This window comes from Myodes glareolus, chromosome 10 (genome assembly GCF_982192425.1).
Source record: "Myodes glareolus chromosome 10, mMyoGla1.1, whole genome shotgun sequence".
Taxonomy (NCBI): Eukaryota; Metazoa; Chordata; class Mammalia; order Rodentia; family Cricetidae; genus Myodes; species Myodes glareolus.
The window spans coordinates 47617003-47635502 of record NC_142035.1 but is presented as its reverse complement, the minus strand read 5'-3'; the positions used below and the strand labels follow the sequence as shown (position 1 = coordinate 47635502).

Genomic DNA, 18500 nt, shown 5'->3' with positions numbered 1-18500 from the left:
ATTTGGAATTATGATCAAGTCCTGACTGGAGTAACCTGTGAGGCTTGATCATCTCAGGCAGCAGTCTTGAATATGTTCTGGATGTAGAACTCAGACATCTGGGTCATCTGTTCCTTCTGGAGATTTCTCAGGTGGTCTTCCTTGATCAAACGTGATGTTTCTTAACTCAGAATGAATCCATAGCCTCTCATTTTCTGTAGAAACAAAAAACAAAACTTCTCCAAAGTAACATACCTTTTGACTTCAATTGTGAAGTCAGGATATTTTCAAAATACCTATCTTGGATTTAATTCAGCAGCATTTATAAACAAATATCTTTTAGCAGCTCTTGCTCCTTTCTTAGCATTCAAACAGTTCAAAAAGAACATAATAACATACAGTATCCAGATTCTCTGTGTGTTTTCTATCTTTATGTAACTTTATTTTAACCTCTATTTCTTTTATTTTTAATTTTTGCCTTTTTGAGACAGGGTTTCTTTCTGTGTATCTTTGTCCTGGAACTCACTCTGTAGACCATGCTATCTTTGAACTCATGAGATCTGCCTGTTTCTGCTTCCCAAGTGCTGGTATTAAAGGTGCGTGCGACCACACCTTGAATTCACAGAGGTCTGCCTGCCTCATAGAGGTCTGCCTGCCTCTATGTTCCAAGTGTTGGGATTCAAGGCATGTGCCACCACACCCAACTACTCTCTTTCTTTCTCTCTCTCTCTCTTTCTTTCTTTCTTCCTTTTTACTTTAAGGACTTTAACTTTTTTTCTTTTTTCTCCCAAGGCTGCATATATTTTTAAACGCACTGTAAACCATTTAGAGGTTTTCTTTGTTGTACGGTGAGCTGAGACCCTTTGTTCATCCTGCCTGACTAGCTTATACCTCAAATAATCACATAGAAACTGTATTAATTAAATTACTGCTTGGCCCATTATCTCTAGCCTCTTATTGGCTAACTCTCACATCTTGATTTAACCCATTTCTAATAACCTATATGGCACCACAAGGTCATGGCTTACTGGGAAAGATTCAGCATGTCTGACTCTGGCAGCTGCATGGTGGTTCTCTGTCTGCCCTTCTTTCCAGCATTCAGTTCTGTCTACTCTGCCTACCTAAGTGCTGCCCAATCGAAAGGCCAAGACAGTTTCTTTATTCAGCCAATGAAAGCAACACATAGACAAAAGAACCTCCTACACCATTTCCCCTTTTTCTGTTTAAACAAAAAGGAAGACTTTAACTTTAACATAGTAAAATTCTATATAACAAAACAGTTATCAAACAAGAATTACAGTTACAATATTTATATCCACTTTATCTTTTATCATAACAAAGGAAAACTATATCTATAAATTCTTAAACTGCATTAAAGACTCCAGAAGGAGATAATATTGCTTAAGTAAACAGGAAGTACATTATAAGCAACTTCCAAAACTCTAGAAATGACAGTTGCTTCCTGGACAGTCACCAAAAGTTTTTCTGTACCGTTGGAGCATCCATCTTCAGCCTACAGACCCATAATATCCAGCAGACATTTCCATGAAGCAGGAAATTTTAAAGACAGTTCAGTCACTTTCTTTTGTATCCTACTGAATGTCTGGCAGGCTCTTTCATGAAGCAGGAGCCTCGAAGAACCATCTCACCTTTAGGCAAGTTCAGCAGTCATCTCTCTGGGTACTGCATGTCCAGTTTATGCATCAATCCAGGCAAAAGCAGTTTCTTGCCCAAATGGCTATTAAACTCCATAAAGAGTCTCTTTGATGCCCATCTTCCTCGTGAAGTAGCTGGTGCTGCCAGGAGCAGACGTGTCTCATTGTCATGCAAAACTCTAAGTTATTAAAACATTTTAAATGCCATATTCTGTAGTCTTTGAAAGATATGAAGAATGTCTATCTAACTGAAATATATCTCTATATATCTAGAAAATCTAACATGACTACAAACTTGACTATTATTGATGATTATCCATTAACAACCTGTATTTCCTAATTATACATTACATTTTTAAATGAACTACACAATCACAATACCTTAATCAAGATCAGAAATATGTATATAACAAAATTGACCTTAAATTTATATCAATAAAGCAAAATCCATACCAATGCAAACTATTCATATCTATATCATATCCTCCTTTAAATGTAAAGGAACATTTATAAACATTTATAAATTGGGGAATTTCTCCAATGCAGGTGTTACAAATCTGTAGGGAAAGATATCCTGGCAGCTAGGAGCCAAGGAATACCACAAAGTCACACTGCACAACAAACCTCACACAATAGATTTATTGGCAGAGAAAAACCTAGGAGGGTGGCTGCCTCTGCTTAGGAGAGAAGTTACAGAGAACTGAGCAGAAAATGGTTTATATAGCATTTCTTGGGGGGGGGTGAAGCTTTCCAGGGTGGGGATTGGTGGGATTTCAAGTTCTGATCTTGGGGTGAGCCCAAGGATTGTTAGGATTTCAAGCTCAGGGATTTGTGGGTCTTCAAGTCCTGAGTTTGGACTTTTTACTCTGTAGGATGGAGTTTGGCTGCCTGCATCTGTAGGGGCTGTGCCTAGTCATTACTGCCAGGGTGGAGCCTGGCTGTTGGAGGTCCTCAGGATCAGGACCTGGCCACTCAAGAACCTCAAGGGACTTACAGGTTGTGCATGCCTATACTCCCAGAATTCTGTAAGTTTAGTCAGAAGGATAGTGAGTTAGGAGCCAACCTGCTCTATATAGCAAAAAACAAAAACAAATACAAAAACTACACACATAGAAAAAGCCTCCCATTAATACCATTCAGTTAAATATAATGGCCCTGTATCACCATTTAACCACTGTTTGCCACCCCACGTTCTATTTGTTTCTCTCTTGCCCTTATGCTGCCCTAACAGTCTTCTTTCTTTGCCCATGAAGCACCATGTGCATCCTGACTCCAGGGCTATTGCACCAATGTTCCTTCTGTCTAGATTTTCTGTTGCTGTGCCTGAAGGCTGGTTTCTTCTCACTCTTATAGGTCAATCTCATTGTCTCACGAAGAGATCTTTCCTGACCATCTGGTTCAGACAGGTTCTTCCTGTGGTTGTTTTTCATAGTTCTAAATTCCTTTCAAGCACTGCCACTTATCTTAAATTATCTTAAATTATGTGTATGTGTGCCCATTATTGTCCATGCTCGTTGTTGGGCTTGATTCACTCTGTCAGCTCAGGACGTAGTTCATAGAAGGTGCTCAGGTGAGTACTTATAGCCACGCGGGGAGCAGGTGAATTCTTCATTTACTTCACACGTATTCTAGGTGTATGTATTAATGATATGTTTTGTCTCTAAGCCTTTTTTTTTTAAAATACTAGAGCATCTTTTCTTTGTGTACTCAATCAAAGCATGAGTTTTAGGGCTTTGTATATTTCATACAAATATTGGTATAGCCACAATTCTTGCTTTACTAGTTTTCATGGAATTTCAGGGAATATAGAGGTCTTTTTAAAAGTAGTATTTTGGACAAGAAGACCCTGTCTCAAACTGTAGCTCTGCTGGTAGAGTGCCTCTCTGGCATGCAGGAAGCCTGGGTTCGTCCCCAGCACCTCAAAAACGGAACATCATGGCATATGCTGCCATCTCAACACTCTGGAGGTAGAGAAAAGAGAATCAGAAGTTGAAGGTCATCCGTGGCTATATAACAAGTTTGAGACCAGCCTGGGCTACATGAAATCCTGTCTCAAAATCAAAAAGCAAAGTTGTATATTGAATTTCAGTTTTAAATTGTATAACCATTTATATATATTCATTCTTATCAAGTATATTTCAGGAGTTACTTTTGTATTCTTTCTTCCGCAACCCTACTAACCCACAGTTTGAAGTTGTATTAAAATACAGTTCCTAAGCTGGGAGTAGTAGTTCATACACGTAATCCTAGCAATTGAGAGACTAATGCAGGAGAGTTGTCACAGTTTTTGAAATTAGCTGAGTTCCAGACCATCCTTACAACAGAGTATGACCCTGTCTCAAGAATATAAAACACAATAAAAATAGTTTCTGTTTGTCACTAGTGATCCTCTTACAAAATAAATGGTCTTGGCCTCCTACATTAAGATTTCAGTTGAGCCAGGTGGTCGTGATCACCTTTAATCCCAGCAGAGGCAAGCAGATTGCTATGAGTTTGAGGTCAGCCTGGACTACAGAACTAGTTCCAGAACAGCCAGAGCTATGCCAAGAAACCCCATCTCCACCTCTCCCTACCAAAAGAAGAAAAGAAATATTCCAGTTGAGCTGTACATGGTACATGGTGTACAATATCTCAATACTCGTGGGGGCAGAAGCAGGTGGATCTCTGTGAGTTTAAGGCCAACTTGGTCTATGCATGGTGAGACTCAAAAGATAATAATAAAATAAAAAGATTACCACTGAAACTTTATAATTGAATTTCCTTCTTCCTCTGGGCAGAAAAAAAAAAGGTAGTCTTGTTTTTTGTTTATTTTATTTTTATTCTGTTGCTGTGATAAAACACTTAGCAAAACCAGCTTGGGGAGGAAAATGTTTATTTTATCTTACACTTCTGGGTAACTGTCCATCACTGAGGGAAATCAAGTCAGGAACTTAAGCTGGAGAAGAGCCAGGAATTATGGAAAATGTTACCAGCTTGCTCACTAGCTTGCTGGCCCTCGCACTGGCTCATGCTCAGCTAGTTAGCTTTCTTGTGTTATATAGCCCATACCCACCTGCCTAGTGATGTACTTACTGTCCATGGTAGGCTGGCCCTCCTAGATCTATTACCATCAAGAAATGCCTCACAGGTATGCCCATAGGTCAGTCTGATCGAGGCAGTCCCTCAAATGAAGTTTCTTTTCCCCAGGTGATTCCGGTTTGTGTCAGGCTGACACTGGTGAGAAAAGTAACTAATACAAGTCCCAAATCTAGAATATACAAGCTGATTGGATATTTTTAAAGCTATTTCAGTTGTAGAAGTAGCTGCTAGGAAGGACCAGGTGAAAAGTCGAGAAATGGAGCATGTGGCTGACTCCCTTGAAGCCACAGCTTCTGTTGCAGTGGTGACACAGTGGACTACAAAAGGACACTTAAACCCGAGTAAAGGACATCTGGGTGTTTTATTCGAAAAGACTACACATCCTTCATCCAGGTCCCTGCATTTTATCCGACTACCGAGAAGTGAGGAGGACACAGAAGTGAGTAGCACCAACCTGCCACGTGAAGCTGCGTGGATGCCTTTCCCACCGCTTCTTTTGTATATAACTTAGATTTAAATTCTGCATAAACTGAAAATCTTTGAGATGAAGTGAGAGGTTTTTAGATCTAAAGAAACGAGAATAAATCATTGAGCAAAATCTAGAAATTGAATGATTGATGGATTGAGATGATTCCAGTTAACTCAGAGAAAATGGTTGGAAAGTTAGAGAAAGGCAAAAATACATAAAGACAGGAGTGTCACACACAAAATTACTGTCCACGAGAGAAAGAACTACAAATAATAAGTGGGTGAAATAGCACAAGTGTTTCAGGAAGGTTTACAGCATTTTCTCAGTGAGTAGACCTAATTTGATGAAGTTCTTGAACTTGTAGGATAAAGGACACATTGTGTGAGAAGCCCTAGGTGGTTCGGTATTTTCCGCTACCTGTGGTACATCCAGTTTCTGAAGAACCTTTGCTTGGATTTGGTAGTGGTAACATTCTGTTAGTGGGTTGCCCGGACATTGTAGGAGGGTAGAGTATGTGCCCACTAGTCTGGTGGTGAGGGGAATGGCAGACCATTTAAGGTGTAGGTCCTGTGGTGTCAATATGGATATCTGAATGGGCCAAAGACATCCGAGGAACCATGAGTCAGCTAAAGATGGCTGACACTGAATATTGGGAATTCAGAGTGAACAGTGATAGAATCTGTTACATAGCTGTTTCTGGCCAAATGCTACTTTTGTGTGAATTTTGTATAAATATTCCCTTGAGATCAAAGGCAAGTGGCCTTTTTCCCAGAGTGCATAAAGTATGTCATTATCTCTTTGTGGCTGCTCAGATTTTCTTCAGCCTTCTGGCTTCCTGAGACTCTGCTTCCTTAGCTTCAGATCTTGGACCCCACAGATGGTCACTGTATTGCCAGCCATCTGGGGAGACTTGTGAGGAAGATGGCTGAGCTGTGAAAAACACCTGTTTCTGATTCCTGCATTCCTGTGCAAATGTATTTAGAAGGACACAGTGCACAGGCTTATAGCTAGCACTTAGAGAAAATAGAACTGTTAAACACATGGACTTTTCTCTTCAGTGGAAGAAATTGACACCTGATCACCCAGAAGGCTGGAGTGGAAGCTGTTTAATACCCTGGTGATCTTTTGCTATTCTACCGAGCCAGTCCTCACTCAAATAGCCCAGATTCCTTCCTGTGCATTCTTTCTCAGTCAATATAACCCGTCCTCATGAAGGAAGTCCCATGTACTTTGCAAAAAGAGTTTGCTGTTAGGCTCCTTACAAACCCTTGCTCCCTAGATCCTTATCCTGAACATTGTTTCCCAGTCAGTAGAATCCATTCTTGTAGAAGTCACAGGTGCTCTGCAAAAGATAAACACCTTGTAAGGGAGTTTGATATAGTCATCCTGTAAACTTAGTTGTGGTAAATGTCACAAGGGAGCTTTTCCCCAAAGTTTTACTGTGTTTTAATAGTAAAAAAAACACTCAGTGTCAGATTCCAGAAGTAACCAGCCCTACTAAGTCATGCTGAACTGAGTTTTTTCCTTGCCAGCTGGGACACTTGCTGGTATCCCCACATATGTGCTTGTCCAGATCCAAGAACTAATTGTTTAATATTCTGAAGAACAATTTATGGTCCTTAGAATTCCATGTGCTGTTTCATTAATACTGTTCTTCATTTACGCTTCATTTGTGCTGTGAAAAAAAAAGTAGCCTGTTTTCCAAGTATCTTTTGGAAGTTCACCTTCCCTAGATGCTGGAGACGTGCCAGCACTGAAGTGTCTGACAGGCCATCCACTGACATGTTGACAAAGTAGGAACAAAATACATTAAGTTACAGGTTAAGAACCTCCATGTCATGGGACACGTTTGGAAACTTCTGTATTTCCTCTATGTCTTTCTGCCCTCTCAAGGTGTAGGCCTGTGGTTTCAAACCTAGCAAGTTCTCAAAAATACCATCCACTAAGAATTCTACTAAAGTGTTACAATGCTTTTCAATGCGCTTCTCCTGTCCTTATGTTCAAATATGTCTGGCATGCTATATGAGGTCACTGGGCAAAGAGATTTCACATCTCAAGACATTTTTTTGTGCTTATTAAATTGATGGATTGAAACAATCTTAGTCTTCCCTTTTTTATTAATTAATTTTTTTCATTTATTTTATATCCCAACCACAGTTTCTCCTCCCCCCTCTCCTCCCATTCTTTTTTTCTGCTCCCTCCCCACATCCACTCCTGTTTCTGTTCAGAAAGGGGCCAGCCTCCCATAGGTGTCAACAAAGCATTGTATAGCAAGTTGAGGTAAGAATAAGCTCCTCCCTTTGCATTAAGGCTGGGCAGGGCAACCCAATATGAGGAATAGGTTCCCAAAGCCAGCTCAAGCTTTAGGGTCAGGCCCTGATTCCACTGCTAAGAGTCCCACAAATAGACAAAGCTGCACAATGTCACACATATGTAGAGGACCTAGGTCAATTCCATGTAGACTCCCTAGCTATTGGTCCAGAGTCTGTGAGCTCCTATGAGCCCAGGTTAGTTGTTTCTGTGGGTTCTCTTGTGATGACCTTAACACCACCTCCCACCCCTCCACCCTGCGCATCCCTAGCTCATACAACACATTTCCCGAAACTCCACCTAGTGCTTGGCTGTGGGTCTCTGCATTTGTTTCCATCAGTTACTGGATGAAGGCTCTCTGATGACAGTTAGGGTAGTCACCAATCTGATTACAGGAGACGGCCAGTATTGCTAGGGGACTCCTAATGGAGTCTTAGACAGCTAGGATGCCATAAGACTTAGCTGGGGCCATTCTTGTGGATTCCTGGGAGTTCCCCTGGCACCAAATTTCTCCCCATCAAGGTACCTCGTTCATTACTCTTGTCTGTCTCACTCCGACGTGCCCGATCTCATCCCTCATGCCCCGCCTCCAGTTTACCCAGGAGATCTCTCTCTCTCTCTCTCTCTCTCTCTCTCTCTCTCTCTCTCCTGTCTGTCTGTCTGATCTCTCTCGCTCTCGCTCTCTCTATCTATCTATCTATCTAATTTGCTTTTGAGATGGTTTCTCTGTAGCTTTAGAGCCTGCCCTGAAACTAGCTCTTGTAGCCTAAGCTGACCTTAAACTCACAGAGATCTGCCTGCCTCTGCCTCCCAAGTGCTGGGATTAAAGGTGTAGTCACCACCACTCGGCAGGGTATCTCTTTTTTTTACCTTTCCCTAGGAAATCCATGCATCCCTGTTTGGGCCTTCTTTGTTACCTAGTCTCTCTGGGGTTGTGGATTGTAGCATGGTTATCCTTTACTTTACAGCTAATATCCATTTGTGAGTGAGTACATACCATGTTTGTCTCTCTGGGTCTGGGTTACCTCACTCAGGATGATTTTTTTCAAATTTTATCCGTTTGCCTGCAAATTTCATTTTTTTTACATATAAGTAATATTCCATTGTGTAAATGTACCATGTTTTCTTTATCCTTTCTTTGGCTGAAGGGCATCTGGGTTGTTTCCAGGTTCTGACTGTTACAAGTAATGCTGCTATGAACATAGCTGAGCAAATGCTCTTGTGATATGGTTGAGCATCTTTTGGGTATATGCCCAGTATTGGTATAGCTGGTTCTTGACGTAGATTGACTAACAATTTTTTGAAAAACTGCCATATCGATTTCCAAAGTGGCCGTATAGGTTTGTATTCCCACCAGCAGTGGAGTAGTGTTCAATTACTCCACATCCTCTCCAACATAAGCTGTCATCAGTGTTTTTGATCTTATCTCTTCTGGCAGGTATAAGATGATATCTCAGAGTTATTTTGATTTACATTTCCATGGTGACTAAGGATGTTGAACAATTCTTGAGTGTATCTTCACCATGTTAGATTCTTTTGTTGAGGAATCCATTTTTAAATAGGATTATTTGGTATTTTGATGTCTAGTTTCTTGAGTTCTTTATATAATTTGGAGGTCAGCCCTTTGTCAGATGTGGGATTGGAGAAGGAAGATATTTCCCCATTCTCTAGGCTGCTGTTTTGTCCTTTTGACTGTGTCTTTTGCTTTATAGAAGCTTTTCAGTTTAATGAAGTCCTATTTATTAATTGTTGCTCTCAGTATTTGTACAACTGGTGTTCTATTCATAAAGTTGTCTACTGTGCCAATGTGTTCATGGGTACTTCCCACTTCCTCTTCTATTAGATTCAGTTAATTGGACTTATGTTTAGATCCTTGGTCCTCTTGGATTTGAGTTTTGTGCAAGGTGATAGATACGGATCTATTTGCATTCTTCTACATGTTGACATCCAGTTATACCAACACCATTTGTTGCAGATGCTTTTTCTATTGTATAATTTTGGCTTCTTTGTAAAAAATTAGGTGTTCATAGGTGTGTGGATTTACATCAGGGTTTTCAATTCTATTCCATTGATCCACCTGTCTTTTTTATGCCAGTACCATAAGTTTTTTATTACTATTGCTCTGTAGTAGAGCTTGAAATTTAGGGATGGTGATTCCTCCAAAAATTCCTTTATTGTTCATGATTGTTTTAGCTATATTGGTTTTTTTTTCCATATAAAGTTGAGTATTGTTCTTTTGAGGTCTGTGAATTGTTTTGGAATTTTGATGGAGATTGCATTGAATCTGTAGATTGCTTTTGGTAAGGTTGCCATTTTTATTATGTTAATCCTACCTATCGACGATGAGCATGGGAGATCTTTCCATCTTCTGATATTTTCTCTAATTTCTTTCTTCAAAGACTTAAAGTTTTTGTCATACAGGTGTTTCACTTGTTACTTGTGACTTTTGTAAAGGGTGTTGTTTCCCTGATTTCTTTCTTAGCCCATTTATCATTTGTATATAGGAGGAATACCAGACAATTCTTGTATCCAGCCACATTACTGAAGATCTTTACTGCTGTAGAATTTTACCAGGAGCTCCCTGGTAGAATTTTTGGGATCACTTATATATACTATCATATCTGTAAATAGTGAAAGTTTCGTTTCTTCCTTTCCAATTCATATCCTCTTGATCTCCTTTTGTTATATTCTAGAACTTCGAATACTTTGTTGAGTAGCTATGGAGAGTGGACAGCCTTGTCTTCCTAATATTAATGAAATTACTTTGAGTCTCTCTCCATTTAATTTGATGTTGACTGTTGGCTTGTTGTATATTGCTTTTTTTTTTTAATGCTTAAGTATGTTCCTTGTCTCTCCAAGACCTTTATCATGAAGTTGTGTTGGATTTTGTCAAAAGCTTTTTCAGCATCTCATGAGATGATTATATAGTTTTTTCTTTCAGTTTATTTATATGAATATAAATTTACATTAATAGATTTTCATATGTTGAATTATCCCTGTATCTCTGGGATGAAGCCAACTTGATCATGGTGGATGATCTTTTTGATGTGTTCTTAGATTCTGTTGTATTTTCGCATCAATGTTCATGAGGGAAATTGGTCTGTAATTCTCTTTCTTTGTTAAGTCTTTGTGTGGTTTGGGTATCAGGATAACTTTAGCCTTATAAAAAGAATTTGGCAATGTTCCTTCTGCTTTTAATGTGTGGGGCAGTCTGAGGAGTATTGGTATTTGCTCCTCGAAATTCTGGTAGAATTTTACGTTAAAACCATCTGGCCTTGGGATTTCTTTTGGGGGGGAGGGGATTAGAGACTTTTAATGACTTATTTCCTTAGGAGTTATAGGTCTGTTTAGTTGTTTATTTAATTTTGGTATCAAGAAAATTGTCGATTTCTTCTAGATTTCCCAATGTGCGGAGTACAGGTTTTTGAAATATGACCTAAAGATTCTCTGTATTTCCTCAGTGTCTATCGTTATGCCCCCCTTTTGGTTTCTGATTTTGTTAATTGAGATATTCTCTCTCTGCCTTTTAGTTGGTTTGCATAAGGGTTTGTCTATCTTGTTGATTTTCTCAAAGAATCAGCTCTGTTCCATTGATTCTTTGTGTTCTCTTTGTTTCTATTTTATTGATTTCAGTTCTGAGTTTGATTATTTCCTGCTATCTTCTCCATCTTGGTGTGTTTGCTTTTTTATTTATTATTATTATTATTATTGTTATTATTATTGTGGTGTTGTTCTAGAGTTTCAGGTGTGAAATCTCTCCAAATTTTTTTATGTAGGAACTTAGTGCTATGGACTTTTCTTTTAGCTCTGTTTTCATAGTGCCCCATAAGTTTGGGTTGGCATCCGTGGTCTTTTAGTGTCTGCAAAGCATCTGTCCAGGTCCTTCTGGCTTTTAGAGTCTCCATTGAGAAGTCTGGTCTAATTCTGATAAGTCTGTTTTTATATGTTACTTGACTTTTTTCCTTTACATCTCTTAATATTCTTTCTTTATTTTGCATATTCGGTGTTTTGATTATTATTTGGTGAGGGGACTTCTTTTTGCTGGTCTAGGATATTTGGTGTTAGGTAAATTTCTTGTATTTTTATAGACATGTCCTTCTTTAGGTTGGGAAAGTTTTCTTCTATAATTTTGTTGATTATTTTTTTTCTGTACCTTTGAGCTAGACTCTTCTCCGTCTATTCCTATTATTCTTAAGTTTAGTCTTTTCATGGTCTCCCAGATTTCCTATATGTTTTGTGTTAGGAATTTTTTTGGATTTAATATTTTATTTGACTGATAAATCTATTTCTTTTATTGTATCTTCAGCACCTGATACTCTCTCTTCCATCTCTTACATTCTGTTGGTGATGCTTGCATCTGTAGTTCCTATTTGTTTACCCAGATTTTCCATAATTCCCTTGGTTTGTGTTTTCTTCATTGTTTCTGTTTCAAATTTTCAAGTCTTGAACCATTTTCTTCACATGTTTGATTATTTTGGGAGGGGAGGGTTCTTGGAGGAATTTATTGATTTTTTTTCATTTCTTTTGTTTGTCTTTTCCTTGATTTCTCTGAGAGAATTTTTTCATTTCCTCTGTAAGGGCCTCTCTCATCTTCACAAGTTAATGTAAGGTCATTTTCTTGTGCTTCAGCTGTGTTGGAATGTTCAGATCTTGCTGTCGTAGAATCACTGGGTGCTGGTGGTGTCTCAAAACCAAAACACCACTTGACAGTGAAATCCAACCAATAAAGAGTGGAAAAGCTGAAGAAGTCATAGTAGGAGGATTGTGATGAGGTTTCAGCTTGTCCACAGACTCGGTCCGGAATCACTGTGGGATTAAAGTTTCAAAATGGGATGTGCATGTTAAGAACATGGACACTGCAAGTTGTAGAACAAAACTAGGAGAAGAAATGGGATTGAGAATGTGAGTACTAGAGGTTTCAGCTTCAAAGCAGAGAGCTAATAGAGCCTAAACTACATAGTATGTACTACTGAAACTTTAGTGAGTGATTATGTTAATTAAATAGTTTGATAAAAGCAGTGAATAGTAATTATTAGTAACTAATTATTAGAGCAAACTGAAATAATTTTCATCTTCTTTTAAAATAAATATTCCAAAATATGCAAGTTAAATACCAATTTATGTGTTAGTCACACTTAATAGATGTTTCCATTTAAATTAATTATGAGTTTGCTTCAGATGGTATATACTAAGAAGGAAAAGTTCAGAGGAAAAAAAGCTAACAAATGCCAGTTCATTCTCCTCTGTCCATGTCAGGAACTAAAAGTTCCCAAGTGCAGAGGAAGGTCCTTATGTTCTGCTCCAGAGTCACAGAGACAATCATGGACCTGATGTTAGTGTCACTTGCTTTAAATAGATGTAAAAATGTGGTAGTCCTAGTAATTCATACTTTTATGTATCTGTTTGCCTGTCTTGTGATATTCTCTAACACAAAGCTTCATCAACAGACATCATGTTTAGTCTTTATAAAAATTATATTCAGTGCATTGCTTCCTTTGTGTTTTAGACAGTGTCTATATGGCCCTGTCTGTCCTGGAACATGCTCTGTAGACCAGGCTGGCACCTGCCTCTGCCTCCTGAGTGCTGATATTAAAGATGCTCTGCATATTGCTTCTTTAGCTTAGCGGTTTTTTTTTAGAGATTTATTTTGAGGTGTTTCTTGAGTATTTTTGATGTTATTGTTATTCTATACAACTATGATTTATTAATCGATTTCAGTAGACATTTGTTTCCTTTTTACTAGCATATTTTGATAAACCTTTTTCCTATTTTTGTTACTTTTATGTGCTGGCATGCAGAGGACAGTGTTTGGGAGTTGGGTTTCTCTTTCCACTGTGTGGGTTCCAGGGATTGAACTCAGGTTTTCATGTTTGGCAGCAAGTGCCTTTACACTACTGAGCCTTCTTACCAGCCCTTGTTTTGGGTTATGTTAGTGGTGGTAGGTTGGTTGGTCCCCCTCCTCCCCACACAGACAGGATCTCCCTACTGCCCTGACTGGTCTGGAATTATATAGAATCACGGAGATACATCTGCATCTGCCTCCTGAGTGCTAGTATTAAAGGCATTTGCCACCATGCCAGCCCTTGTTTTTTGTTTTTTTTTCGTTGGTGGTGCTAATATTTGAACCCAGGGTTAGGCAACTAACACTCTGGCACTATACTGCCTCCCAGATCTGTTTGGTTTTTGAAGCAGGGGCTCACACTATTTTTTCAAGCTGACCTGCAATTCACTTTGTAGCCTGTATGGGCTAAGAACTCACTGCACTCTTCTGCTTCAGCCTTCTGGTACTGGGATTACAGGCACAGCACAGTGCCCAACAGTAAATCTAGTCTTATATTCTTTTATTTTTATTTATGTGTCTAGTCACTGTGTGTATGAAACCTGAATGTAGTTGCCGTTGGAGCCAGAGAAGGTGTCAGATCCTTTGGAGCTATAGTTACAGGCCATTACAACCTGCCCAGTACCTGAGAACCAAGCCTTGCTCCTTTGGAGCAAGCACTCTTAGCCCCCAAACCATCTCTCCATTCCCATTTTTTTTCCTTAAACTTAGTTTATATGGGTAAACTTAGAGAAAAGAAACATAAGAAACATTTACTTAAGGTAACAAAGAAACAATGGCGTTGGTTTCTCTCTGTGCTTTGATTTCTTTAAAATTTTATAGCATTAAAACTTTTTAAAATTTAATTTAAGCTTTTGCCCCTTTGTATATATGTATTTTGTCAGTCTTCTGTCTGTAAATGTATAGTAAGATGTTTGTAATAAAATTTCCTTACTGTTAGTATTTATTTCTGGGTGATGGAGTGTCATGTCATCCTTAAAAATTTTAGCTTATTTTATTTTACTGGTTGTATTTTTAATGAGCATTTATGCATTTTATAATAGCAGTAGGGTAATTGTCTTAGTTACTCTTCTATTGCTATGGTTAAAATACCATAACCAAGGTGGCTTGTTAAAACACTTAATTGAACTTTTAGAGGATTAGAGTTTGTGATGCAGAATAAAGGCATGGTGGCAAGAAAAACTGAGAGCTCACATTTTGATCCAAAAGAAGGGAGAAAAAAGAGCCCACTGGGAAAGTCTTAACCTCAAAACGTGCTCTGAGTGACACCTCCTCCAATAAGGCCATACATTCTAATTCTTCCGAAACAGGTCCACCAGTTGGAGACGAAGTATTCATGGGGGCCATTCTCAAACTACCACAGTGGGTTTTTTCTTTTCTTTTCTTTTCTTTTTTTTAAATTACTATTTTAATTGATTATGATCACTCAGTAGTATATGAATAAGTATGAGCTGCAGGCAGGACTTTAACTTATTTTCCGTTGGGGGCACACAACTATATTGAGTCTGTGCCCTTTTGCATGTGCATATTAATGGAGGCCAGAGACCAACATCAGGTGTCTGTGTCTGTTGTTTGGCACTTTTCTGGTTTGAGACAGGATCTATCACTTAACTTAGAACTCATAGTTTTGGATAGACTGATTGGCCAGCCCCATGGAACCTGCCCGCACCCTTCCACCACTGCGATTGGAGTTACAGAGAGGTGACTCCACACCTGACTTTTATAGGGTGCTAAGGATCTGAGGTTAGATTCTCATGATTGCTCAGCAGGTATTTTTCCCACTGAGCCATCATCACTCCAGCTCTAAAAGTATTTTTATTTTGTTGATTTTGTATTTTAGAATTCTTGAAGTGAAATTATAGTATGATTAAAATGTTTATAATTATATTTTAGCTTTCTTGAGCAATTTAAAGTCAAAAGAAATACTGATATTAAAATATTTATTCTTTGAAAATTTCATACACACACATATAATCTTGTTGATGTCTATCCCAAATTCTCCCTTCACTCCCTCCAGGTCTCCCCAGTGTGTGTGCATGCTTATGCGTACACAAGTTCTCTTCTTCCACTGTGTGGGTCCCAGTGATAGAATTCAGGTGGCCAGGCTCATGCAGCAAACACTTTTACTCACTAAGCCATACCTGCTCAGTTATTTTCTTTTAGTTATTATCCCCTTGTCAGTACTTGCCTTCAGTTTATCATTAAGTGAGTAGAAGTTACTGTGAGCTATTAAGTCCCTTCATAGCAGAAACTCCCATGGCTTAGATTGTTATGTAGAAGAGGTTGGCAGGAGGCTACAGAAGCTCCCAGTAGATAGATGTCTGTATCCCAGAGTTGTGTAGCTGGCCTCCCCGTTGTGAGTTCTCCATGCTCAGTGGGCCCAGATGTAAAGTATGTTTGTGGGAATAGCTTGTACCTACTTCCCTATATCCCTGGTTGTTTATTGAAAATCTCTGAACTGGATTGTATCATAAATAGAAGAATACAAGATGTTCTGTTTTGTCATTTGGGTGAAAATATGGTCTGTTTGTTTTGTAGGTATGACCTGACTTCTAGGGAATGGCTTCCACTCAACCATTCTGTGAACAGTGTGGTTGTAAGATATGGTCATTCTTTGGCATTACATAAGGTAAACTATTTCAACTCTTTACCAAGCAAGAAATTCAACTCTTGCTGTTCCTTTATGTCGTTGAATAGCTCTTCAGCTTTGGTTTTAATTGGTATAAACTTTGGTGTGGTGGAGGTAATTGGAAATTGGAGTTGGAACTATTTTAATCTGTGGTATTATACTGGGATACTATGATTACAGTGCCAAGTGGTTAAGAATGAAGGTTAAAAAGTGTCAGTGAACCCCGTGCCTATTAGCAAGTTTAGCCACATTGCAATATGACTGTGTCATCTTTTTTATTTCCTTGTTTCTGTGCATATGTTGTAGGATAAGTCAACTTTATTTTTCAAGTAATTTTATTCTGTAATACAATTCATGTGAAGAAGGTGTTTTGGAGAGATAAAGAATGTAATTTTGCCAAGCTTTGGTGGCACACACTTTTAGTCCCAGCACTGGGAGGAAGCAGAGGCAGGTAGATCTCTGTGAGTTTGAGGTGAGCCTGGTCTACAAAACTAGTTCCAGGACAGCCAGGTCTGTTACACAAAAAAACTATATATATATATATATATCGTATATATGAAACCATATGAAAACTGTATCGTATATATGAAAAAGTAAATCATATATATTATGATTTATATATATGGCATATATATGATTTATTTTGTTCTTTCTCTATCCTATTCCTAGTAATTCACTGAAAAATACATTTTTCCCATACTTCTTAAGCTAAGAATAATAATGAGGTTGTAAACCAATCTTTTTCTGTTCTCAGGTATTGTTTTTTTTAAAGATTTATTTCTATTTTATGTGTGTGGGTATTTTGTCTGCTTATGTGTCTGTGCATGCTGTTCCACCAGAGGCCAGAAGAGGAGGGCATAAGAACCCCAGGAAGTGGAGTTATATACATCTGGTTGTCAGTTACCGTGTGGGTTCTAGGAACCGAACCCTGGTCTTCTCTAAGAGCAGCAACTGCTCTTAATTGCTACATCATTTCTCCAGCCCTAGATTTAAATTTTTAATGATTTTTTTAAAATCTTGTTTACATCTTTCTTGTAGGATAAAATCTACATGTATGGAGGAAAAATCGACTCAACGGGGAACGTGACCAATGAGTTGAGAGTATTTCATATTCATAATGAATCATGGGTATTGCTAACACCCAAAGCCAAGGAGCAGTATGCAGTAGTTGGGCACTCTGCACACATTGTTACACTGGCAACTGGCCGTGTGGTCATGTTGGTCATCTTTGGTCATTGCCCACTTTATGGATATATAAGTGTTGTGCAGGAGTATGACTTAGGTATGTACATTTTTTTTCTAGTAGTTGCACCTTGAATATCAGATCAAAAACCCTACCCTTATTATTTGGACAGTTTAAAAATTCAACCTAACCTTGATCCAGTACTTTGCCTTGTAGTAGTTAATATCAATATGTAACTGGTAAGATTCAGGTTGTTGATGTTCCTGTGTAACAAATATTTGTTACTGTCAGTTTGCCAAAGATAGCCAGAGATAGCACTAAATGCTTTAGTTACCAAAATAAGCATAATGCAGAACAATAATAAGCATGCTAAAATAATTTTTTGGATAGTTCTTTAGTGTTTTTTCACCTTAGAGTATAATCTTTCCTTGGGTTTAATTGTATTGTTTTTCGTTGTATATAGAAGTGTCAGAATTGAAATTTAAATAAAGTAGTCCTATAAAGTACATCTAAAGATCATTAAAATATATCTGAAAATTATAAGGAATCACTGAAGATCATAGGGAATTAAATGTCGATTTGAGAGAAATCTGAATCTTTAAAAATTTGTTCTTTGAAAGTTTCTTACATGTATCCAATGTATGTTGGATTTTTACATCCATCTACCCTAGGCTTCTTCCCAACACACCTCCTTTCCAGACGTTATCCTCCTTTTGAGGGCTAATGTACTGAGTCCAGTTAATGCAGCCCATATGCATAGTTGTGGGGTCATCCACTGGGACACGGATCATATAATAGTATCCCTAAAGAAAGTGGCTCTTCCTGCTTAAGGTCAGAGCAGCCTTCTACTCCAGGAGCTTCTCAGCTGTAGGAGGGGTTTTGGCAACTGCTCCCTGCTAGATTCTGGAGTTTTTAACTTGCTTGGTGTTGTGTGGTTTCCGTGCAGGTAACCACAGCTGCTGTGAGTTTATGTGTGCAACAGCCATGTCATGCTCGAAGGACAGCATTGCACAGATGTTTCCTTCATCCTCAGGCTCTTACCTTCTTTCCAAGATGTTCCCTGAGTCTTGGGCAGAGGTTGATACACACCCTTGTGCCTGAGCACTCCACCACTGATTCTCAGCACTTTGAACTAATGAACTGACAGAGATTCGCCTGCCTCTGCCTCCCAAGTGCTGGGATTAAAGGCGTGTGCCACCACCGCCCGGCATTAGGAAGCTTCTTTGACCATAGCTCAGGGTAGCACAGATTCCCCTGCATAAACACAATTATTCAGAGAGCAGTTTGACAATATGACTTTAGAAAAACCAAATCTATAGGTTCTCTTTAGTCTATGACTTCATTAGCCTTGAGTTTTT

At 38.6% G+C, this 18500-nt stretch overlaps 1 protein-coding gene across 2 annotated transcripts in view; it reads left to right on the top strand.

The window, feature by feature from the left end:
* Atrn (attractin) overlaps positions 1-18500 on the top strand; it is a 145528-nt gene that overhangs the window by 42438 nt on the left and 84590 nt on the right. For both annotated transcript variants that reach the window (XR_015739073.1, XM_087911192.1), the window contains exons 7-8: positions 15869-15959; positions 16998-17241. Coding sequence is in view for 1 of the 2 variants with exons in the window: in XM_087911192.1 (XP_087767318.1) it covers positions 15869-15959; positions 16998-17241 (335 nt within the window). In the remaining variant the exon portion in view is untranslated. The remainder of the gene's footprint in view (positions 1-15868; positions 15960-16997; positions 17242-18500) is intronic.